This window comes from Acomys minous (genome assembly GCF_964271855.1).
Source record: "Acomys minous genome assembly, chromosome: 8".
In the NCBI taxonomy this organism is placed as follows: Eukaryota; Metazoa; Chordata; class Mammalia; order Rodentia; family Muridae; genus Acomys; species Acomys minous.
The window spans coordinates 83,724,952-83,750,042 of NC_140489.1; the positions used below are offsets into that span (position 1 = coordinate 83,724,952).

General features: G+C 44.1%; 1 protein-coding gene across 5 annotated transcripts in view; it reads right to left on the reverse strand.

Annotated features, from left to right (window-relative positions):
- The window catches only part of EIPR1 (EARP complex and GARP complex interacting protein 1), a 118,563-nt gene that overhangs the window by 19,194 nt on the left and 74,278 nt on the right, over positions 1–25,091 (reverse strand). For all 5 annotated transcript variants that reach the window (XM_084793605.1, XM_084793606.1, XM_084793609.1 and 2 more), the window contains one exon: positions 8,512–8,611. In XM_084793605.1, the coding sequence (XP_084649731.1) occupies positions 8,512–8,611 (100 nt within the window). The remainder of the gene's footprint in view (positions 1–8,511; positions 8,612–25,091) is intronic.

The window sequence follows — 25,091 nt, forward strand, 5'->3', positions numbered from 1 at the left end:
GAAAGGTGACATGGTAGGAAAAATATTTCCAACCCATATCTAGTTCTGGGAAAGGGGAGCTAAAAGTAAAAGGAAACATTGCTGTGAATACTAATTAAGAACTTCAGGCAGTGCCAGAAGTTCCCCCAAGCTCCACCTCCTTCCTGAGGAGGCATGCAGGGTCCCAGGAACATCCAGCTCAGACCCCCTCCCTGTCTATTTCCTGCCTAGCTGGCCCTCCTGAGGCATAGCCAGAATAGATAAGCAACATTCTGCCCCCTAAGCTCCACTGTCAGGCTCACAGCTCTGACTACAATCCTGAGACCAGGGGGCCCCAGGAACATTCAGGTCCACCTGCAGCACAGTCAGCAAAGGTGAGCTGTTCTCTGAGCCCCATTGTCAGGCCCAAGGCTCTATCTGCCTCCCTAAGAAGCCCTGTTGGCGTCAAGCAAATCCAGCTAACACCAGGGACAACCAGATGGCTAAAGGCCAATGTAAGAACACAATCAACAAGAGCCAGAGCAATATGGCACTGCCAGAGCTCACTTATACTACTACAGAAAGTCCTGGATATCCAAACACAGCCAAAGAACAAGAAAATGACCTTAAGTTCAACCTTATAAAGATGATAGAGGCCTTTAAAAAGGAAATGAATAAATTTCTTAAAGAAAAACAAAAATACAATCAAACAGATAGAGACCTTCAAAGAGAAAACAAATAAATCCTTTAAAGAAATACAGGAAAATACAATCAAATAGGTAAAGGAAGTAAATAAAATGATTCAAGACGTGAAAATGAAAGTAGAAGCAATAAAGAAAACACAATCTGAAGGAATCCTGGAGATGGAAAACTTAGGGGAGAGAACTGGAACTTCAGAAATAAGCATCATCAACTTGATAAATGAGATAAAGGAGAGAATCTCATGTGTAGATGATACAAATTAACAAACTGGTCAAAGAAAATGTTAAATCTAAAAAGTTACAGACATAAAACATTCAGGAAATCTGAGACACTATAAAAAAGAGCAAAACTATGAGTAATAAGAATAGAAGAAAGAGAAGATTCACAGCTCCAAAGACCAGAAAATATTATCAATAAAATCGTAGAAGAAAACTTCCCCAACCTATAGAAAGAAAAGTCTATAAACATACATGAAGCTTAAAGAACAGCAAATAGATTGAACCAGAATAGAAAATCCTCTTGCCACATAATAATCAAAATAATAAATGTATAGAACAAAGAAAGCATATTAAAAGCTACAAGAGAAAAAGGCCAAGTAATATATAAAAGGAGACCTATCAGAATTGCACCTGAATTCTCAACAGAGACTCAAAAAGTCAGAAAGGCCTGGGCAGATGTCTTGCAGACCCTGAGAGACCACAGATGTCAGACCAGACTACTATACCCAACAAAACTTTCAATCACTATAAATGGAGAAAATAAGATATCCTGTGACAAAACCAAACTTATTATCTATGCACAAATCCAGCTCTACAAAAGATATTAGAAGGAAAATTCCAACCCAAGGAGGTTAATAACACCCAAGAAAGCACAGGAAATAAAGAAATCCATTGCAGTTAAACCAAAAAGAGAAGTGTGCACACACACATACACACACACACACACACACACAGAGAGAGAGAGAGAGAGAGAGAGAGAGAGAGAGAGAGAGAGAGAGAGAGAGAGAGATACACAGACAAACCACCAACATCAAAATAACAGGAGCTAACAATCATTGGTCAATAATATCTCTAAACATCAGTTGGCTCAATTGTCCAATAAAAAGAGACAGGCTAACAGAGTGCATGCGTAAAATAGGATGCATCATTCTGCTGCACACAAGAAACACATCTCAGCAACAAACATAGACATTACCTCAAAGTAATGGGCTGGCAAAGGGTTTTCCAAGCAAATGGACCCAAGAAACAAGCTAGAGTGCCTATTCTAATAACTAATAAAATAGACTTACAAGTAAAATTAATTGAAAGAGATGGGGAAAGACACTTCATACTCAACAAATGAAAATTCCAAGATGGCATTGCAGCTCTTAATATCTATGCCTCAATAGAAGGGCACCCACATTTGTAAAAGAAACATTACTAAATCTTAAATCACATATCAAGCCTCACACACTGATAGTGAGAGACTTCAGCAACCCACTCCCACCAGGTTGACAGGTCATGGAGACAGAAACTAAACAAAAAAATAATGAAACTAATAGATGCCATGAATCAAATGGACCTAACAGATATCTACAGAACTTTTCACCCAAGCACAAAAAAGTGTACCTCCTTCTCAGAATCTCAGAGAACCTTCTCCAAAATGGACCATATAGTCGGTCACAAAGCAAGCCTCAACCAATTCAAAATAATTGAAATAACCTCTTGTATATTATCAGGTCACCAAGAATTAAATCTGGACATCAACAACAAGAGAAAGCCTACAACTTCATGAAGAGGTTGAAATAAAGAGGGAAGAAATAAAGAAGTAAATTAAAGACTTCCTAGAATTCAATGAAAATGAAGGCACAACATACACAAACTTACTGAACACAATGAAATCAATGCTCAGAGGAAAGTTCATAATACTAAGTGCCTTCATAAAGACATAGAAAAGATCTCATACTGGCAACTAAACAGCACATCTGAAAGCTTTAGAAAAAGAAGAAACAAACACACCTAAGAGGAGTAGCTGGCAGGAAATAATGAAACTCAGGGTTGAAATCAATAAAGAAACAAAAAGAACAATAAAAAGAATCAATGAAACAAAAAGCTGGTTCTTTGAGAAAAATCAACAAGATAGACAAACCCTTAGCCAAACTAACTAAAAGAAAAAAAAAAAAACTCCACATGAACAAAATCAGAAATTAAAAGGGGGACAATGATAAAATCCAAAGAATCATTAGGTCTTACTTCAAAGGCCTATACTCTACAAAATAGTAAAGTCTAAGTGAAATAGAAAACTTTCCTTATAGATTTCACTTAGCAACGTTAAATCAAGATCAGGTTAACACTTAAATATTCCTATAACTCCTAAGCAAATAGAGGCAGTCATTAAAGTTTCCAGCCACAAAAATCCCTGAGCCTGATGGTTTCAGGACAGAATTCAAAGAATAGCTAATACCAATACTCCTCAAACTATTTTGCAAAATAGAAACCTAAGGAACACTGCCAAAATTCATTCGATATGACCAGTCACCCTAATACCTAAACCATAGACTGAACAAAGAAAAAAAGTTCAGACCAATCTCCTTTATGAACACTGATGCAAAAGCAGTAAGATACTGGCAAACAAGCCAGGAGTGGTGGCACATGCCTGTAATCACAGCACTCAGCGAGGCAGAGGGCTAGGACAGCCAAGGCCACACAGCGAAACTCTGTCTCGAAAAACCAAAAACTAACACTGAACCCCGACCCCAGCAAAAAAAAAGATACTTACAAATCAAATCCAAGAACACATCAAAAGCATCATCTACCACCATAAAGTAGGCCTAATCCCAGGAGTGGCTCAATATACAAAAATCCATCAATGTAAATCCATCCATATAAACAAACTAAACAAAACAAAGCAAAACAAAACCAACAACAAAAAAATGACATGATCACCTCATTAGGTGCTAAAAAAGCCTTTGACAAAATCAACAACTCTTCATGTCTTGAAGAGATCACGGATACAAGGCACATACTTAAACACAATAAAGGCAATGTGTAGCTAGCCAATAACCAACATCAAATTAAAAGGAAAGAAACTTAAAGCAATTCCTGAAAAATGAGGGACAAGACAAGGCTGCCCATTCTCTCCATGGCTCTTCAATATCGTACTTGAATTCTAGCCAGAGGAATAAGACAATGAAAGGAGATCAAGGGGATACAAATTAGAAAGGAAGAAGTATTACCATTCACAGATGATATGACAGTATACATAAATAACTCCAAAAATTCTACCAGAGAATTCCTACAGCTGGTAAGTACCTTCAGCAAAGTGGCTGGATACAAAATTAACTCAAAAAAAAAAAAATCATAGGCCTCCTATATACAATAGACAAACTGGATGAAAAAGAAATTAGGGAAACAACATCCTTCACCCCTCAAATAGCACAAAAAAAAAAAACTTGGTGGAACTCTAACTAAGCACGTGAATGACCTATACAACAAGAACTTCAAGTCTCTGAAGAAAGAAATTGAAGAAGGTATCAGAGGATGGAACGATCTCTCATGCTCATGGATCTGTAGAATTAACATAGTAAAACTGGCCATCCTACCAAAAGTAATCTACAGATTCAATGCAATTCCCATCAAAATTCCAACACGATTCTTTACAGACACGGAAAATGCAATTCTCAACTTTATATGGAAAAGTAAAAAACCCAGATAGCTAAAACAATCCTGTATAATAAAAGATCTTCTAGAGGTCATCACCATCACTGATTTCAAGCTGCATTACAGAGCAATAGCAATAATAATTTTTTTTAAACTGCATGGTATTGGCAATAAAAACAGAGAGGTTGGTCAATGAAATCGAACTGAAGACCTAGAATAAATTCACATACCTATGGACAGTTGATTTTTGACAAAGAAGCCAAAACCATACAATGGAAAAATGAAAGCATCTTCAACAAATGATGTCGGTCTAACTGGAGGTCTGCATGTATAAGAATGCAAATAGAACCATATTTATCACCCTGCATAAAACTCAAGTCCAAGTGAATCAAAGACTTCAACATAAAATCGGATAGAAGAGAAAGTGGGTAATAGATTTGAACCCATTTGCCCAGAAGACTTCCTGAACAGAACCTAACAGCTCAGGCACTAACATCAATGATTCATAAATGGAACCTAATGAAACTGAAAAGCTTCTGTATGGCAAAGGACAATGTCAATGGATAAAATGGGAGTCTACAGATTGGGAAAAGATCTTCACCAACCCTACATCTGACAGAGGGCTATTATCCAAAATATATACAGAGCTCCAGAAATTAGACACCAGCAAACCAAACAATCCAATTCAAGAATGTGGTACAGAATTAAACAGAATTATCAACAGAAGAATCTCTAATGGCCCATGAGTCACTTAAAGAAATTTTCAACATCCTTACTTATCAGGGAAATGCAAATCAAAATGATTCGGAGATTCCATCTTGCATCCATCAAAATGGCTAAGATAAAAAATTCAAGTGATAGCACATGCTAGCAAGGATGTAGAGCAAGGGGAACACCCTTCCAATACTGGTGAGAATGCAAACTTGTACAACCACTGTGGAAATCCATCTGGAGGTTTCTTAGAAATCTGAGAATGGATCTACCTCAAGACCCAGCTATACCACCTAAAAGATGCCCCACCATACCACAAAGACAACTGTTCAACTGTTCACAGCAGCTTTATTCCTCAGAATAGCCAGAAACTGGAAACAACCTATATGTCCCTCAAGCAAAGAATGTTACATTTACACAATGGAATACTATTTACCTATTAAAAACAAAGACATCATTCAATTTGCAGGCAAATGGATGAAATTAGAAAAGAATATCCTGAGTGAGGCAACCCAGACACAGAAAAACATGTATGGTATGTGCTTACTTATAAGTAGATATTAGCCATAAAGTACAGGATCACCACACTACAATTCATAGACCCAAAGAATCTAAGTAACAAGGAGGGCCCAAGGGGAAGATGCTTGAATTTCACACAGAAGGGGAAGTAAAATGGGCACCTGAAATAGATGGAGGGAGGGAGATGGGCTGGGGAGAGATAGGGGTGGGGATCAGATGCAGGAGGGAGGCACATACTGGAAGAGAGAAAGTAAATCAGTAGGGGGGGGCTTCTCTGTGGTGGGGGAGGCTTCCAGGAATCTATGGGGTAACCTTAGCTGAGACTCCTAGTAGCAGGGATTAAGGTGCCTGCCTGTATTTGCTACCTCCTGTAGCCAGATGGGACTTCCAGTGGAGTCAGGAGGACACTAACCCACCCATAAAACATTCAACCCAAAATTTGACCTCCTACAAGAAGTGTAGAAATAAAGTTGGAGCAGAGAATGAGGAAAAGGCAAACCAATGACTGGCCCAATTTGAGACCCTTCCCATGGGAGAGATCCAACCCCTAACACTGTTAATGACTCTCTGCTATGCTTGCAGACAGGAGCCTAGCATAACTGCCTTTTGAAACGCTTTATCCAGCAGCTGATGGAAACAGAAGCAGAGACCTACAACCAAACTGATGGAGTCAAAGGGGTACAGGACACCACAAGAGAACCTACAGAGTAAAGTAACCTGGGCCCCATGGGGCCACACAGAGACTGAATGAACCACCAACCAAAGAGCATGCATGGGCTAGACCTCGACCCCCTACACATATGTAGCAGATGTGTAGCTTGGCCATTATGTGGGACCCCTAACAAAGGGCCCCTGCCTTTAGATCCCTTTCCCCTAGCTGGGCTACTTTGGCCTCAGTGAGAGAGGATGCACTTAGTTCTGCTGTGACTTGATGTGGCAGGGTATGTTGGTACCCATGGGGGTACCTCCCCTTCTCAGAGAAGGGGAAGAGGTTTGGGGGAGGGGCATGTGAGGGTAGGAGGAGAGGAGGGAGGGAGCTTTCCATCAGGCTCTAAAGTGATTAAATTAATTAATTAATGGGAAAAAAAAAGAACTCCAGGCAGCACTGTGTCTCTAAAATATGCTTTGGTCCTTAACAGGCGCCCGCATGTGTAAGACCCATCACACTAAGGAACTCCTTTGTGGACACTAACAGAGGCAGCACCAGGGTCTTTGCTTTGCCACATGGCAGAATTACTGGTGTCCACAGAGGTGAGGGCAGCGGGACGTGGAGATGAGTGAGCAGATGGAAACAGGGAGGCAGCCCAGGCCTTCATCAGTGTCCACATACCCCATAGACCCTCCCACTCCAGGCCTCCCCAGGGTTCAGCTAATGATTATAAATGGCAAAGGATCTCCAATTTAATTGCAGAAGGTAATGATGCAGTGAGCATAAGATTAAATTCACCACAGAAGGCAATATCCTCAAACAATAGAAAAAGAGAAGCTAGTATGAGGAGGCTGCAATCGATGGGAAGGTTTCTGTATTAAATACCACAGCACTGGGTCACAAAGGGATATTGACAGAACTGCTGACAGCAGATAAAAAAGGGGGAGAGAAAACTAAATTGGTCTCTGCAGAAAATAAGTTACAGATTAATCACCCCGACATGAAATGCTTTAGTGATGACTTGGGGTGTTAAGATGTGTTCACCAGCTGACCACAGTGCAGGACAGCAAAGGGCAAGTGGGGCCTTCTCAACTCCAGAGTGTTGTCCCCTGGGCCTCTGCTGGGCACACTCCCTGCTCAGGGACACCAAGAGTGCTTAGGAGGCTGTGCTCATTCTTCCCAGGGTCATAGCAAGGCCTGCCTGGTATGCATGGGAAAAGTATTTCCTTTCCTTTTGAAACTGTGACAGCTAAGATACAACTAAAGAACAACTGGAGAGCCCAGCCCTCCACCATATCTCCTAAGGGTGAGGGAAGTAAGTGTGTTCCTAGGTCTAGACCTGTCCATGGGCTAGCCCAGGCACTACCTCTCCTGTCTCCTGTGGATTTGGGGTTATTATATATAGTGTGGTGATCTGTCTTTTTCTGATGATTTTTCTCCTTTAAAATACTATCAGTGCTCTAGCAAAACACGCCAACTCGAACTTCACTTGACAGTGTGGTCAGAGTGTTTAAGCTTCAAAAAGCAACTTAATATTTTAAGAAGTCTAGCATCTATGCCTCATATTAATAACAATGAATCATTACTCATGTTTTCTCTTTAACCTAGGGGCATTATTAATATTGTAAGGCACCAAGAGGGAATAGAGCTAAGTAAGCTTTATGGAAACAAATAAACATAAGACATGGCCACCTGAGGAACCCACGCTAGGATGCTGTGAAGGTAACCACATGACCCCTGGGGATGTAACACTATAAGGTTTTGTTGCAGGGTTCCTGAGTTTTCTTCTTTCTACAACTGATATTTTGACAAGTACAATGAAATTATAAATGGCTATAAACATGTATTTTTTAAAAAGAAAGACTTAAGGAATCAAATGTGAAAAATACACACAATATTTAACTCTACAAAACATTCAAAATGAATATCTGAAAACAAACCGGCTCCTGAGAAAGTGCTAGAATTTATTTTTTTAAGTATGTGTAAATACATTGAAAAGCTATGCACTGATATGGAACTAGCTTGTATAAGTGCCCCTCATCAAAGCATGATTTTTAGAGGAGCATACCTTGAAAATGTCCTTGTAAAAACAACAAACATGAACCTGAAGCCATCCTCAGTGAGGCTCAATAGCACCTCACAGTCCTTTCAACTTGTACCCACAAGGCCTAGCACTCAGTTGTCTACTTGATATCCCAGTCCCTGCATCATTCCCTCTGTGATAGTTAATTTCAAAATTCCAAATGTGAGGACCAGGAAGTGTACTCTGAACTCAGTCAAAAGGTCCAATTCCAAAGGCCACCAGTGACTCAGACCTTCTTCCTTCTTACTCACCACAGCCTTGCTTGAGCTCTCCTGGAGGTCCCACAGCAGGATGTGGCTGTCGGCCAGGGAAATGACCTTCTTCCCATCACCCATCGGCTCCCACACGACACTAAAGAAAGACAAATGCCAAATATTAATGTGACCAATGGGGACCACTGAGCCTGTAGCCCATAGCTTTTATACACACTCTTCCTACTTCGGCAAGCTCTTTCGTGAAGAGCATCTTAATACTGGCATCTAATAGTATACGTTGAAGACACTACCACTGTCTCAGTGTCTCCAAAGTTCTATGTCAAAGTGTGACCCCAGCACAACAGACACAATTGGGGTTGGAGATCATGAGGATAGGTTCTCTTGATGGGACCTGAGTCCCTGTAAAATAGAGCAGAATTTGCAGCCCCAGTCTCTCTCTACCATGTCAGGACAGCAAGAAGGCAGCCATATTAAAAACAACAACAAAAGACCTCACCAGGAATTATATAAGCCAATCCCAGAGTGTTGGCCTTCCAGCCTCACAAGCCAGAAGAGCACCACATGCTGACTTTGATGCTCTTACTACACAGCTCACCAGCAGCTAAGGAACAAACAGCTGGCCCATGAGGATGGGCAGCTAGAGAAGGCACAGGAGAAGTTGATTTCACATGTGATATCTTGTCTTTGGTAGGGTAAAGGCAAGACCTTGTAGGGGTCAGTCGGGCACAGATGAGAGCTGTACCCATGCTCCAGGCTCTAGCTGGGCCACTCATCTGTGTCAGGAGATGGTTCCCTGTCTTAGCCAATCACAACCAGTTTCCAGCTGTTGAAGCCCAACTACTCTAACCATGGATCTGAAGGGTTAACAAAAAACAAATGTCTTAGAGAGCTGGGAATGGATATGATCAAGGAACACAGTGAATAAGGGTTCCTTTCCCCCACAGCCTCTTCAGCATTTGTTGGAGGCTTTGTTGATCTTTGCCATTCTGCCTGGGGTAAGAGGAAATCTAAAGTTGTTTTAATTTGCAGTTCCCTAATTACTAGGAACAATGAACATTTTAGAGCTGTTTCTTAGACATTTTTACTTCTTTTGAAAACCTTCTGTTGAGATCTATAGCATATTTTTATTGCAAAACAATACAAAACAAGCAAACAAACAAAAAACCGCCAAATATATCAAAGACCTAAATGTGAAACGTGAAATATTGCAAATGCTGGAAGAAAACATAGGCAGCACCCTACTGGACAGAGGTATAGAAAAGAAATTTCTGGGTAAGATCCCATTTGCTTAGTGATTGATAGAGGGTGGCTTCATAAAACTAAAAAATTCTGCACAACAATCAATTGGGAAGATGTTGAAGATATGAAGATGTTAAAGAAGAAGCCCACAGATTGGGAGAGATTCTTTGCCAGCTATACATCCGACAGAGGATTAATATCTATAATATACAAAGAACTCAAAAGTCAAAAACCCAAATGAACCATGGGCAAGAAGGGTTGAAATCTAAACAGAAGTTCTTAAAACAAGAAGAAAAAAAGCTAAGAAATAGCTCAAAGGAAGAAAGAAAAACAAAACAAAACCAAAAAAGAAAAAAGAAAAGAAAGAAAGTAAGAAAAGAAAAAATGCTCACCATCTCTAGCAATTAGGGAACTGGTATCTAAGCAGCTTAGAGACTCCATATTACCCAGTCAAAACGCAGTGATCAACAAAGCAACCAACAACAAACACTGGAGAAGACGTGGGGGGAAAGGAGAACTTCATGTGGGTGATTACAAACCAATCCGGCCACTCTAGAAATCAGTGTGGAGAGCCATCCAAGGCTACAAGTAAATCTACCATGTGACCCAGCTATACCACTCCTCGGCAGATGGCCAAAGGACTCAACAACCTACTCTACAAGTAATTCCTCAGCCACATTCATTGCCACTCTATTCACCATAACTAGAAAGTAGAAACAATGTAATGCCTTTCATCTGAGGAATGGATAATGAAAATGTGTTTTCATATATAGATGGAACACTATGCAGATGTAAAGAAAAATAAAACCATGAACTTTGCAAGTAAATGGGTGGAGCAAGGAAAGATCATATTGAGTCAGATAACCCAGATAACAGAGGGAACATCAGTTCTGTGTCCTTGTCTTGGCAAGGCATGCCTGACACTGGAGCCAGTGCCTCACAGAGGTCAAGGTTTCTGGGATGCCCTCTCTTCCCCTTGAGCTGTGGTTTTCAGTCATCTGTGTCTGAGGTATCCTGTGTTCTCTTTGACATCTTTGTCTGACTTAGCTCTCTATTGATCTTAGGCATTTTGCCCCTGCATATAGTATATAAGCTGCTCTACTTCTTAATAAACTTGTATCAGCTTATATAAGATCCTCTGGTCCCAGCTATTGTTTTTTCTTCTTTATTTCTCATCCCTAGTCCCCCTAATCAATATCTCACCAATCAGGACCCTTATTCCTGCCATTTCAAATTACTGGGGACTGGTTCCATACAAGCTTCCAAGGGAGTGAAGTAACCAATAGTCCTACCCAGATATGACTCCTATGATCCAAAGCAACAACCAGCACAGTACAATAACCTTAAGGGTACGGTAGTGGCATGCATCCTTTGTGAATAACCAACAGCTCTCTAGTTGGACATAAGGTCCACTCAACAAGAGGGTAATCATGCCTGTCACTGAAAACCCACCCAACTGCTCAGGACTAGTGAGGCCATGGCTCTCAAAGAAGAACACACAACCACCATTTCATTAAACCAGTAGTTCTCAAGCTTCCTTCCTTCCTTCAATGTAGTTCATCATTTTGTGGTGACCCCCAACCATAGAATTATTTTCATTGCTTCTTCATAAGTATAGCTTTGCTACTGTTATGAATCATAATGTGAATATCTGTGCTTTCTGATGGTCTTAAGGGATTTCTGTGAAAGGGTCATTTGACATCCCCTCAAGAGAATCACAGCACTAAACCATAAAGTACATTCTAGATATTTATCCTTATGGCCAAGTATAGCTCTTACTCTTCTCATAAAAAAATAAAAATAAAAAAACTAAAAATAAATAAATAAAAAGAGTCTCCTTGCAACAGATGAAGATCATTACAGAAAACTACAAGTGAAGAAAATACAGGGAACAAGTGACCATGGGGTACCCTGCCCAAGCTGACAAGTCTACAATACAATTTCTGCACCTAATGCTCAGAGATCATAGTGCAAGAGGGAGTGGAAAGATTCTTAAGAGCCAGAGGAACAGGAAGTTCGGTATAAAATTTTGTCTTCTACATATGCTCGAGAAGTCTCATCAATGCAGGTGAGCCTTGAGGCTTCTGGGCTGGCTTCTCTTCCATCTGAGCTATTTCCTATCCATGGAGACATGAGCAGGGAGCTTCTTCCGGTTGACATACCTTTTCTGCCACAATAGACTGTATCCCCTCAGTCCATGAGCCCAAATAAATTCTCCCTCCCTTACGTTATTTCTGTCAGAGATATGGTCACAGCAATGAGAAAAGTCACCTAAACACAGAGGGCCAGCTAAACGCATCCTACCTGGAAGTACTTGTGAGGAAGACACCGCTCCTGCTAACACAAGGCTGCAATGGCACCTTTCCCCTGACTATGGTGACCACTGCTCTACCCAGCCTCCTCATCTGCAGATCTGTCCGTGTCTCAGGAAAAAATCATATTTCTCAGTATTCTGAACAGAGGAAAAGAGGAAATGATTTTCAAGTGGCTGCAAACATAACTTTTATATCCAAAAAGGAGAAATAGATTCTAATTTGAAAAGAAGTGGCACATGCTTAAGGCTCACAAGAGGCAGCATTCAATTGCTTTAGAAAATAACCTGGTTTTGAGATTTTATAGCTGAGCATTTATCAAAAGCTTCACGTCCCAAACTCAAAGTCTCTGTCACTTGTGTTCTGAAGGTCACGAATCTAAAACCTAAAGACAGCATCCATCAAGCCTGGAAGGAGCAGGCAGACAAAACACAGTATTTACCAAATTCAGAGAAGCTAGTCCCTGCTCTGGAACCCTAATGGCTGGACAGGTATATGATGGCATCACAGACCGGCCTAGGGAGAAACCAGCTGACCCTTCATTCACTAAATGCTCACTAAAAAGCACAATGACAAGGCTAGGTGGCTTCTAGAAACAGTCACGAGGCTGCCTCCATGTAGACAGGGTGATCCGTCAAACAGTTGCCCTGTGCATCTAGTATCCTGCAGGTGACAGGGCCAAGGGCGTAAACTCCCATGGACCTAATCATAAGCACTCAAACACATTACACACACCTCTGATCTGAGGTGGGGAGTATCACTGCTGTCACTGGCCCAGAGCTGACACCAGGAAGGGCAAGTCAACTACGGAGAACCACAGTCTGCAGGTATTATTATTCCCAGAAAGTTGTACCTCCCTCTTTCCGCCTCTCTCAAACACACAGCAGTGACCTGCCCTCACTGGATGCATGGAACCATCCTTGCCTTTCTCAGTGGCAGGCACACCACGCCTCACACTCCTCACAGCTGAATGTCTGGCTTCCTGGCCAAGTGTCAATTCTCACAGCCTAGGAGAGCACTGCACAGGAGAGTACTGAGGAGAGGTGCAGACTTCTCTCTGCTTCTTGCATGTTCCATGTACTTAAGATGCACAGAGGAGAACTGAGTAGATCCCACGTATCACGAATAGCTCAAGGAAGAGAAGCCCACTCACAGGGCTGCTCTCCAAGAGTACAGGTTCCTCCCTAGAGACAGGGCTGTTCCTCAAGAGCACACACTTTCTCCTATGAAGAGGGCTGCTGAGGAAGTAACTGTTGGGAAAGCTTAAAAGCAGATAAGAAAAGCCCTGCAGGCCTTGGTGGACAGACTCTTAGGCCCTCTGCCCTTATCCTCCAAATGTGTCTACTACTATTCCCAGCTGTAAATCACAGAGCAGCTTTGTACTGAAGTCAAAGCTCACACATCCAGCTCGCAAGCCTGGCCAACTGCACTACTGGCAGTCAGTCTTGCTTCTTCACGTGGAACTCCTAGGCACCACATGCAGCACTCAGCCATACTGCCCCTCTGTCAGCAGTGTTACCTATGGCGTTGATGATCTTTGTGAAGACACAGGTTTTGAAGAAATCTTCTATGTCCATTTCTTAAACTCCACAGGCAAAAACTAAGCTTGTTGGATTTTATCTTTTAAGAACCTTATGCTGTCATATTTTATGGAAATACTGCCTGGCCAGTTTTAGCTCAGTGCAATGCTCAACAGGAAGACTGCTACAATGACACTTAAGGTGTACCTGCCACATGCCAGGCACTGCCTGGAACCACCTGCCACATGCTGGGTGCTTCATGTGATGTCTTTCCTTAGTGGAGATGATACTCAGCACTCTACACTTAATGCAGACACTCAGTACTCCACACTTAACATGGACACTCAGCACTCCACACTTAATGCAGACTCTCAGCACTCCACACCTAATGCAGACACTCAGCACTCCACACCTAATGCAGACTCTCAGCACTCCACACCTAATGCAGACACTCAGCACTCCACACCTAATGCAGACTCTTAGCACTCCACACTTAGCATGGACACTCGGTACTACGAAAGTCCCTCTTAGAAGGGCAATTCCTACACCCTGTAAATCTGGTTGTGTATCACTCCACTGCCATTTGTCCAGGGACATGTATTTCCCCTAAAAGACTTGACTTGCTCTGCTATCTTAAGCCTGGTGGCTGTATCAGGGCCTTAGCACACAGACTTGCTGTGTGTCTGTAGCTCTGCTTTGCAGTTCTTCACCAGGGTTTGCAGTAGCAGCTCAGCTGACCATCTTTACTGCTCCTACATCCCCCCGACAGCACTGTCCTCTCTCCATTGTCAGAGAACTTGGAAAACATAACCACCCATATCTAACAAATCTTGTTAACAAAATAATATCCAGCCCTCAGCAGATACTAAAGGAGCTTTCCTCTGGGCATTAAGTTTAAGATGGCTCTTGCCTTTGTGACACCTCACAAGTTAAAAGGTGAAGTTAGAAAGGTTGCCATCCCTCACAGTCTCCCTTCCTGAGACAACTCACTGCTCGGATTACATGCTCTCTGCGCCATCTCTTACATGCAGGGTGCAAATGGCACATTACAGAGGTCCCTGGAGCATTGTCACCGGCTACTGGTATCACTGTGCAAGCTCAGTTCTTAAAATTATCCTGGTCAACATTCTAGGCCACACACACTCACTCACACACTTCTATCCACAAGGTTCATATAAGTCAATTATACAAATTTCTCTGATTTTTAATATTTTTAAGTGTTTATCTTATGTGTACGGGCATTTTGCCTGCATGTATGTCAGTATACCACATGAGTGCCTGGTAACCATGGAGGCCAGAAATGGACACTGGATCCTCTGGAAAACTCAAGTCCTTTGCAAGAACAGAAAACGTTCTTAACCACTGCCCCATCTGCAGCCCCAGGATTTCTGTGCATTTAAAACCTAGTTACTACTACACAGCAATTCTGGGCTTGTTTCCAATTTTTCACACAACTGATTCATATGATAAAGCCGTAGGCATCTTGGAGATACACTTCCTGGCACATGTGAAGATCAGATCAGTTCTCAGAGCTGCAATTTCAGGTTCGGCAGACAGATGTGCCTGCAGACTCTTCCCACAGAGGAGCTTTCCCAGTTTTGGTCATGAATGTGATCTTGGCCATTCTGTTAAAAACTCCTCAGTCCCCACCACCACCACCACCAGAACAGCATATCTCTTGCTCTAATTTTCATTTCCTTGACACAGGTAGTTTGCAGTCCTGTAAAATGTGAGCAGCAGCCTCTGGTTCTCTTATGAACCTTGTCTGCTTTATGACATGGTCTCTAAAAGGCAGCCTTCACAGGCACTTGCTGACGTGTGAGGCTTCTTTCTTCATCAGTGTTTCACTGGAGCAGATTCTCAGTGAGCAGAGGCCTGAGGGGTGAAGAACTGCAGGACCAGAGATGCCATTAGTCTTTCTTTTAGAACTTAAATCTATTCAACTGTAAAATAAAAGCCACAGCATTACTCTCAACATTAAGCAAAATCCATAATTTGTTCAACCAAAGTATGAAACTCTCAAAGTTAGGTGTCACTGTGTCAAGCAGCTTCGTAGGTGTCATCAAGCCTCCTCCACAAGGGCTGGACAGAACACAGTATGGACTAGGTGAGCAGTGCGGCTTCTGTCTCAACTGTAGGCAACACAGGTCCAGATACAGGACCAAACCTTGGCAGCTACAATGGAATAAAACTTTATTTACATGAGGGCTCAGTGAGTGAGAGTTGAATGCTGCCTACGTTATTACACAGCACAAAGCTTAGCAGAGATTCAGAGCTCTTTATTTGTTAGAGTGACTCACTATGCTGAGTCTTTCCTCCCTTAAAATACCCAAAAGTCGTTCATTTAATGTCAATTCATGCTATTGTTCTGCTCCAAAAACTGTAGGCATCCTTCTCATTGTCATCCTTGCCATCTTTAAGAACAGGCATGGGGCCCTCAGAGAGGTGGCCAGGCTCACATGTGCACCCAGGACACCCACCTGTGAGGAGAGAATGTGCCAGTCTTGGCTGTCAGGCCACATGGCCAGACTCTCCAGATTACATCACAGAATACTGACCCAGGAGTTCAGAGGAAATCAAAATGGCCCAGGCTGTGGCCAGAATAGCCCAGGGAAGGGACTGCTGACATCCTAACAGAAGAAGAAATATAATGTCCGTCCCTGTTCAGTCTGTGTCCTGCGACTCCAACTGTTCCCAGTTTCCCTCTGAAAGCGCGGTGCTCCAACCCTGTATCTGTGTTCACATCTGGCAGCTCCTTGACACCACTGCAGCCTCTTCCTACCCTTGGCTCACAGCACTCTCACATCCAACAAAACGGTACCTTTCTGGGGTGTGGGACTCAGCAGAGAGAAGACAGACACCTCTGTAGCCAAAAGCCTCGTCTTTGAGGAGAGAGTGTGAGTCGCAGGGTTTAGAAGGGCACCTGTAGAAAATACTAATGGAGAAAGCTTTCTTTCCCCCAAAAAACTGAGTGAGGAATTTCTGAAGCCATTTTTATGAAACTGAAAGTCACAAATGATTTCCATTTGCAACTTAGAGGCTAGGGTACAAGTCTGAAAGCAAAGATTTCTCCCCAGAAACAGTAAATTGAGAATAGAAAAAGAAGCTGGCATGGTGGTGTGTACCTTTAACCCCAGTACTCAGGGAGCAAAGGCAGGACAGCTGTTTTCAGTTTGAGGCCAGCCTGGTGTATATAGTTTAAGTTCCTGGTCAGTTTGTGCTACATGGTTAGTTCCAGGTCAACCAGAGCTATACTGATACACTGTGTGTATGTGTGTGTGAATATATACATATATTTATACATATGTGTATACACACATATATATATCAAGGATATATATACACACATATATGTATGTGTGTGTACATATATATATGTATATGTATAAGTATATGTATATGTGTATATATCTGTTGACCATTTACCTGCTACTGATACCAGCTACTCAGGAAGCTAAGACGGAGGGTCATGAGTTCAAGGCCTGTTTGAGCAACATGATGAAGGCCGGATCTGGCTCAGTGGTATAGCACTTACCCTACATGCGTTCACTTCCCCAGACAGAGTCTGGAGACAAATCATGGGCATCCACATATCAGCTCACATGGTGGCGTGGCAACAGCAACTCTCGGTCACTAGAGGCATCCTTTGAAACCACAGCCATGCACACCCACATGCACATAAGGTGCATGCTCCAACAACCAAGGCTCAGTGTGACTTCCTAGTATTTTAAAGGTAGCTGCACTGGGGTCTTACCCTACGCCCTGACTCTGCTCTTCAGAAGCACAGAAAATCCTTGGGGCCCTGCAGTTAAGAGCTCTCAGGGGGGGCTCAAAGTGTACTAGTGATATCAACTCCAAAGCATGGCAAAGTGCCAAGTTATAAGTAAAGACTTCATGTGTTTCCTAAAGATTATATAATTTTAATGTGAGGATTATAGCTATGTAAAGAAAGTGACCAAAAAGTAACAGAAAGTCTTCCTTCAGGCTAACTAAATGTTGACCAGCACTAGGATTTGGTCCAGATGTAAAGGGCTTGGGATGAAGAACACATTTCCTAAGCATGACCCACAACTGCCTCCTATGTGCTGTCTGGAGGCTGGAGTCCCAACTCCTTACCGTGACCCTTAGGTTAGAGCTCAGCAGAGGACGGTGTGCCTTGTAATCAGGGCCAAGTCACATTCATGTCCATGGACACTGTTAAGTGTTTCAAATATTTCCACATAAAGCATTAGCTGAGGAGGACTTAGCACGACCAAGGGAACCACCTTCTCAGGGACTGAGGTCCTGGACTAACTTGAAAGGATAAAGTGAGCTGGGCACCAGGGTTCATCTCTGCATCCTGACTGCAGATGTGATGTCAGCAGCATCCCTTGCTGACACACAGCTACAGTTGCTCTCATCACCGTGCCTTCACTGCCATGATGGACTACACCCTTAAACTATGAGCTGTCAAGCCCTTCTTTCCCCAGATTCCTGTTGTCAGGTAACCTGTTTATATAAATAGAACAAAAAAATTTCCATAGAGACTGGTTTTAAAGGGGAAAGTCAGCAGCAGAGGCCAGACACTCAACACATGGCTCTGTAAAGTGCAGACAGTTAGCTGTGTTTTGCTTTCCTATGCACCTGGAGTCCTGCATCACTGAGTCATCTTCACAGTACTTGGCTTAGGGTCTCTGGCAGTCATCCATGGAAGCCAGGCAGGTGCCAACCCATGGTCCCAGGTGCTCCAGGGGCACAGTGACTATGCCACTAACAGCTCCCTAGCCAGTCTTTTTAAAGGTGAGTCGGAGGAAACAACCAGTCATCCCAGCAGGACTGAGGAAGCTCCTGGACTTTTCCTTGTAGGACAAGTCCAAAGCAGGGTTTAGGAGGAGAGATCAGGGATGATCTAAGAGGAAAGCACATGAACGCCACCAACGGCCACACACAAGATCCACCCCATCAAAGTCCCACCCAGTGTAGCTTCCTGTTGCCACCACCATAGCCCCAGCCCCAGGAAGGCAACACAGGGAAAGACGTAAAAAGCTGAGACACATCAGAGTTGGGCTTCTTGGAATCTCTGACAGTAGACTCCCAGAAAACACTGTAAGAAACGTTGACAGCTCACCAATTAAAATCCGTAGGTGAAGCAAACACAGCATCATGCAGGCAACACACAGAAGGCAGACAAAGGAAAGCTGTCATCAGACAAGACACGTTCTGAGCACAAACAGAAGACCAGGGTCCCTTCCTTCAGCTAACTGTGATTCCTACAAGTCACATGCAGAAGGCGGATGCCCCACAGAGAACACACTCTGCCCCCATGGACTTTCCTTCTGCTGTGGCCACTGCGTGGGTCATTGCTGGGAGGACACTGTAAGTGATGACAACTCTTACTTTCCAGTTTGTCTTTTACCCTACAACAAGTACTCACACAAGACACAGGCAGAAAGGACTTTAGTTGCTTGCAGGCAGCATGGAGCTGCAACACTGGGCAGGGCTGGCAGAGCTTCTACAGAGCTGCACCACCAATGACCCTTACCTCTGTCGTTGTTTCATAGGTAACCCTACTCTGGTCATCACTGTTTGCGATAGCTGCAGTACACAAAACCCAATAAAAAGGGAAATTCCATCTTCTTGTATATCATCACCATGAAACCAGTGCTATAAATGGGGAAACAGCCTACAGTGCCTGCCAACCTTTCCACTCCAAACTAAGTTTTATTTATTTGTTGTTCATAAAAACCACCCGCTTTTTATCACTCTACCAAAGAATGAGGACATAAACAATATTAACAAGTCAAGAATACAGTCGCTCACAGCCAGTAGGAATATGCTCTCTGCCCCTATGTAACCATGATGCAAAAACACAAGCAAGGCTGAATGTGAGTAAACCCAATAAAGTTACAGCTGGGGTCCTCTGAGGAGCAGAATGATGCCTCTAATTCAGTGGGTTTCATGTTCAAACAAAAACTTCACTTTGCTATAAGTACGTAAGCCCAAAACTAATGATTCTCCATTAGCACCTAGGGAAGGGATAGTCCCACGGCCACCAGGACACTCTAGAAGCAACCCCAACACAACTGCAACCTGCATTCTCCATGCATGCTCCTCCTCACTTCCCCTGACCATCAAGGGAGCGAGTAGCAGTGCAGGCCATCTAACAAGAGGGGACAACAGTGCACACGGTCCTGCTGCATGAGAAGCAGTAGCCCCAGCTGCCAGGTTCTCCACAAAGGCAGCGCTTAGGGAAAGAAATGCTTCTATGCAAGTCAACTCTTTTTAAAATAATATTACATAATCAATTCAATGTAATAAATTCTTTCCTCGGATCACAGAACAATGCTCCCATGGCACACAGATCTGGTTAGTAAACTTCATACAAGAGCTATAAGGATTGAAAACGTAGCTTTGAGAGGCACATCAGGAAAGCAACAAGCCCTTTTGATCTATCTGCAGAGGTGCATGGCCTCTGTGCTGTGACATGAGGAGCACTTCCAGTGACAGAGGTGTGCTGATACATTGCTTGGGACCTTTCTGACAGGCAAGCATGTAACTTTTGACACCGGGTGACTTGGTTATTAAAAGTCTGTTTACTCTGACATCTCACTGGGACAAATGTATGGCTCCATCAACCAAAAATTTCCGTTTTCAGGCAAACAGAAAGCCAAGAAAAAACACAGCCTGGAGGCAAGGGAAAAGTGGTTGTGTTGTGTGTTTGCTGCCTCTCTGGAGTGTAACACAGTTAGCAACTGGGGTACAACTCCATGGTATGCATGCCCAACTCAGCAGAGAGAAGCCTTCCACCAGCAAGAGCAAAGAGGACCAGAGACTGAGTGTAACAGGGAAGCCTTCCCCACTAACCACGCAAGAGGCACACAAACTCTACACCTATCCCTGGGTGCACTGCTGCTTGGGGTGGAGCAGGGTTGAGGGACAGACAGAGCACGAAGGACTCTATGTAGAGCCTGTTCCTTGTCTTTGAGCTGAACAAGCAGAGCTGCCTCAAGTCATCTTAATTAATACAGGAAATTCACCACCCACACCACGCTACCCTGGCCATGCTCAGAGGCCCAGTCTCCTTTACAGCACTCTCCTCGCAGGAGTCCACCTACGATTCAAGAAGAAAGCAAGCCCGGGTGATGTTGACTTGACTTCCAAGGATACATTACATAACTCCAAAGATTCTTGTGCCTAGATCTCAGAAAGTTCAATGGTAGCTTTTAAATTATAGGAAATTTTGAAATAAAGAACAAAGTAATATGGAAATGCACTTCTGATCATCCAGGTGACTCCTTCTTTGTCCTCTCATCTCTACCTCCTCAGCATTAGGAGTGATAGCTAGAGAGAAAATCCTCCCACGCAGGATCATCATACCTTTAGGTTTAATATTGTTATTGGGCATCAAGCTTCAATAAGAGAACTTCAAACCACTGGTGGCCTCATCAAAAACAACAAGGCACTAGGAGCTCATCTTCCTGTGCAGACACGAAAACACAGTGAGCTAGATAGAGGGACTTCACCAGACTTCAGGTCTGCAGGGAATATGAGCTTAGATTTCTAAACATCAAGACTTAGGACAACCATCAATTTGTTCCTCACAATAGTCACCCTATGGCAGCATCCACTGGTCCCTGACATAAACCAAAGAAGAAAGGAAAGAGACACAGGGCCTGGGCTTCTACTCCTGACAAACGCTCTGGGTCCTCTCCCTCTCCTCTCCCAACACCACTCCTGCCCTTTACTTCCTAATCACCATCTTGCTATGCATACCAGCCCTCCTCCCAGGTGTCCTACACGCTCAGCCTGGCTGGCATTTCAGTGTGATATTTGCTTTATCCGTATGGGAGGGGTTCTCCTCCCCAGCAGCTGGCTCGGGAAGTAGGGGTCAGTTGGCTGTGCAGTGCTACAGTCACTCAGAATGCTGCCAGAGAAATAAATACCTACATGGAGCTGCAAGCTCAAGAACACGATGACACCTACTACACAAGCCAGATCTTGGATGTAGTTGCTGGGAACAAGCCAAAGGGGGCTGCAATTAACTTTACACACATCTTCAAAGCTTCTGACTACTTATGAAGGAAATCTTCATCACCCGTGAGAGTGGTTTGCAGAACTGCCCCACACACTACTGGGACGGGTGCACACAACACCACAGTGCTGAGGTTTCTATTGTTTGGGCTTTTCATCTGTTAGCCAAGGTGCTCACTAACAAGCAGTTGGAGTTCTCTTGATCATCAGAAGGAGGAGCGCAGCAGAATCTCCCTGTTGTGGCTAATCAGCCATTAAACCCATGGTGATGCTGCTGTGTTGTATGACTCTCAGAGAGAAATCGTCTCTTCTCTCCTCACAAGCTGGGCTCCAAAACACCTCCCCTTTACCAGGTCTCCTAAAGATGCTGCGATACACCAGCTGGCCATGGAGAAAGTGCTAGGAAGCATTCAAGCAGGGTGTCCCAGAGTTAACATCCCCCCTTCATACTAAAACATGTCTCAGGCTAGCCATAAACTCAAGGAGAACTACACGAAAGATAAATGGGAGATTTTTAAATAGATCATCCTCAGGCAGGAGAGATGGCTCAGTGGTTAAGGGCACCAGCTGCTCCTGCCACACCTGCTTCTATTCTCAGCACCCACGTGGTGGCTCACACCTTCTGCAACTCATTTCAATGGCTCCTCTTCTACCCACCATGCACACATGTGGTTCAAAGACACAGATGAAGGCAAAACACTGGAAGCCTACTCTGATGAAGCGAACCATTCCCAACACCTGAGACAACAGCCAGATCCAAGTGATGGCGGCTGCTTCTGCTTCTGCTCCTGTGGTGAGGAGGCCTCAAGTCCAGCAATCCTCACAGAAGTCAGCAAGCCATGCACTCTGCTTCACTCCCCAGGCTGCAGGACACTGGCAGCGCCTCCTATGAGATCAGTGGAGAAAGGGGCCTGGCTCGTTGGCAGGGTGTCTCTGTCTCATTCAGAGAGCAGCTCTATGTTGCTGGGGTGGTGATTCATTTCTAGCCTCTGTGCCCAGTGCTGTCCATGGTGCTGAAGACTCCACCTTGCCCCTAACCAAGCTCAGAAATTACAGAGAGCACAGTACATGGAGCACTAGCAGGAAGTGGCTGCTGGCAAGATGGAATTGATGTGATGATGCCACATCAGGGGGAGGGTGGAGCACAGTTACTTGACCTCTCAGGAGCTGAGCAGAGCCAGAAAGTTGCTAGTGACTGCTACTGGTCACCTGACAACTCCACTAAGCACAGCATGAAGCCTCTGTCCCAAGAGAACAGAGAAGATGATGGCTGAAGGACATTTGAAAGCCCTCACTCCCCTACTGTAAAGTTGTCATTTTTCAAGTAAATACCACATGTCCACGTCCAGGTCATGCCACAGAAGTCCTGCAGTAACTTTAAGAGAGCATTTCCACTCAGATTGTTTGCTTCCAATGATGCTATCATGCCTAGGGAGAGTGAGGACAAGAGCCCGGGCCCATCTGTCTCTTTTAGAAGAACATCTGATGGGTCATATGCTGGACTGCAAGCCTTTCCTCTCAGGAAAAAAAAAAAAAAGACTCATCTCTGCTCTGCATCCAACTCCTGTTTGCTAGGGGGGCCACAGCGGGTTGATGGGACTGCTCAAGAACAAACGGCTCTGCTCAGGTGGTCACAAGGAGAGAGGTCCCTGACGTGTTCCCTCAGACACTTCTGACCTACAGGAAACAAGCCCTACAACAGCAGAGACAATACTGGGGTACTGGGAACTGAAATCCCATACATAAGCACAGGTTGGTTGTGGAATCGCAAAGATAGTGGAGTCACTGGTGTTTTGCCATAATGCAGTTACCATAGGAACCCAAGTGAAGGGTGCACGGGGTTCCCAGGGTCCCCAGGTCATTCCTATAACTGCTAGTAGGGCTTTAATTACTTTAAAGTAAAAAAAAAATACTTAAGACAAGAAAGTATAAAGAAAAAAGGAATGTACAAGGATGCATTGGGAAACCAAAAAGAATCAAGAGCACTCCAGATGAATCTGAGGTAAGTCAAGACCACACACACACTGGGTCAGCCTTTGTGAGTGTACACAGGCAGAAGGCCACGGAGCAGGCACTCTACTACCCAGTTTCCTACAGCGCACACAGTGCAGCGTGCCCTTCCGAGTGGTGTGTAACAAGAGTACTGTCATGCTGGAAAGTCAAGGAAGCAAGCAACCTTCAGGCCCCTCATCCCCAGGCAACCTTGGAGCCTTCTGGATAGGCCTGGCCCTCTCTATGAGACAGCTCGCCTGCCATGGCTCCATCATCTGCCTTCTAGTGCTGCTGTGCCTCTAGAAATGTGCATACCCACGACACCCCTAGCCACACACCAAGGTCTGCTTAATCAGAGAACACGCTCAATGTTTGACAGATCTCTACAAGAGAGTTGTGCAAGGAACAGACATAGGCAGAGGGGTGACAGCACGGAAGCATTTCCTCCTGCAGTTTAAGGACTCGTTGGCTTCTCTTTGCCTGTGAGACTGGGGTGACATCAGTACTTAGAGCTCCTCTGGAGAAGCAAATGACTACTGACCAGGTAGAAACATGGCCGACATACAAACAAATCCCCTAGGGCTAGCATTGAAGCCACCAGAGCCCCACATAGCTTTATTGTGGCAGACAGTGACAGACTGGTCCCACAGTGGCCAGTTCTAAGTGCTACCTCCAAGTGAGTCCCTTTTTAGTCCCCTGGCAAACATGACTCAGTGCTTCCTGCTGGGGTACAGTACACACTCATGACAGCCCAGGGTATGTTACAGCCCATCCTGTCACAGCAGGCTGTTGTGCTCTGGGTCTCCCCTAGGGACCATGAGTCCTTAAGGCCAGGTCCCTTGACGTCCAACCATCAATCCTGAAGCCTGAGAGTGTGTGCAACATCTGCTTAATAGTTAGCTGGATTGGATTTATTTAACTGGCTGAGCTGACCACCTTCAGAACATCCAGGTCTGTGTGACATGCTCACACGGGCATGGGCAATCACACTGAAATATATGGTATCAAGTAAAGCAATGATTCTTGCTGAGACAGCCAAAACAGCATCACGTGGTGATGTTTAAAGCTTAAAGCCTTGGTTTCTCAACATTACCAGATCAGCCATGGCCACTGTGCGGAGGAGGTCCAGGATAGATAAAGCCAACCTTTAACAACACAGCAGGGACTGGCCAGGAGCCCCACAAATGGTAGTCACATTTCTTCATCTCCACACTTGCCACAGGACTGACAGGAAACCAAAGGAAAGGACAGAGACACAGAGGGACCTGGGGATGCTGCCAGGCGAATGCTTCCTTCCTAAGGAGGCCACGGGAAGAGAAAGTTGCATCTCTCAAGCTGAGGTGATGGGTGACTGTTATAAATGCTGCACGGGGCCAGGCTAGTCTATTATTCTGGCAGGTGACTGCAGGCAATGTGATGTGAAAGAGGGAAAGACATGTGCTCTTCACCATCCTTGGGGGGAGGCTTTCTCTGTGGGACTAAAAGTGGCACTCGAGAATAAACATCTTCTTAGAGAAAGAGTAGCAGAAGTGGGGAGCAAAGG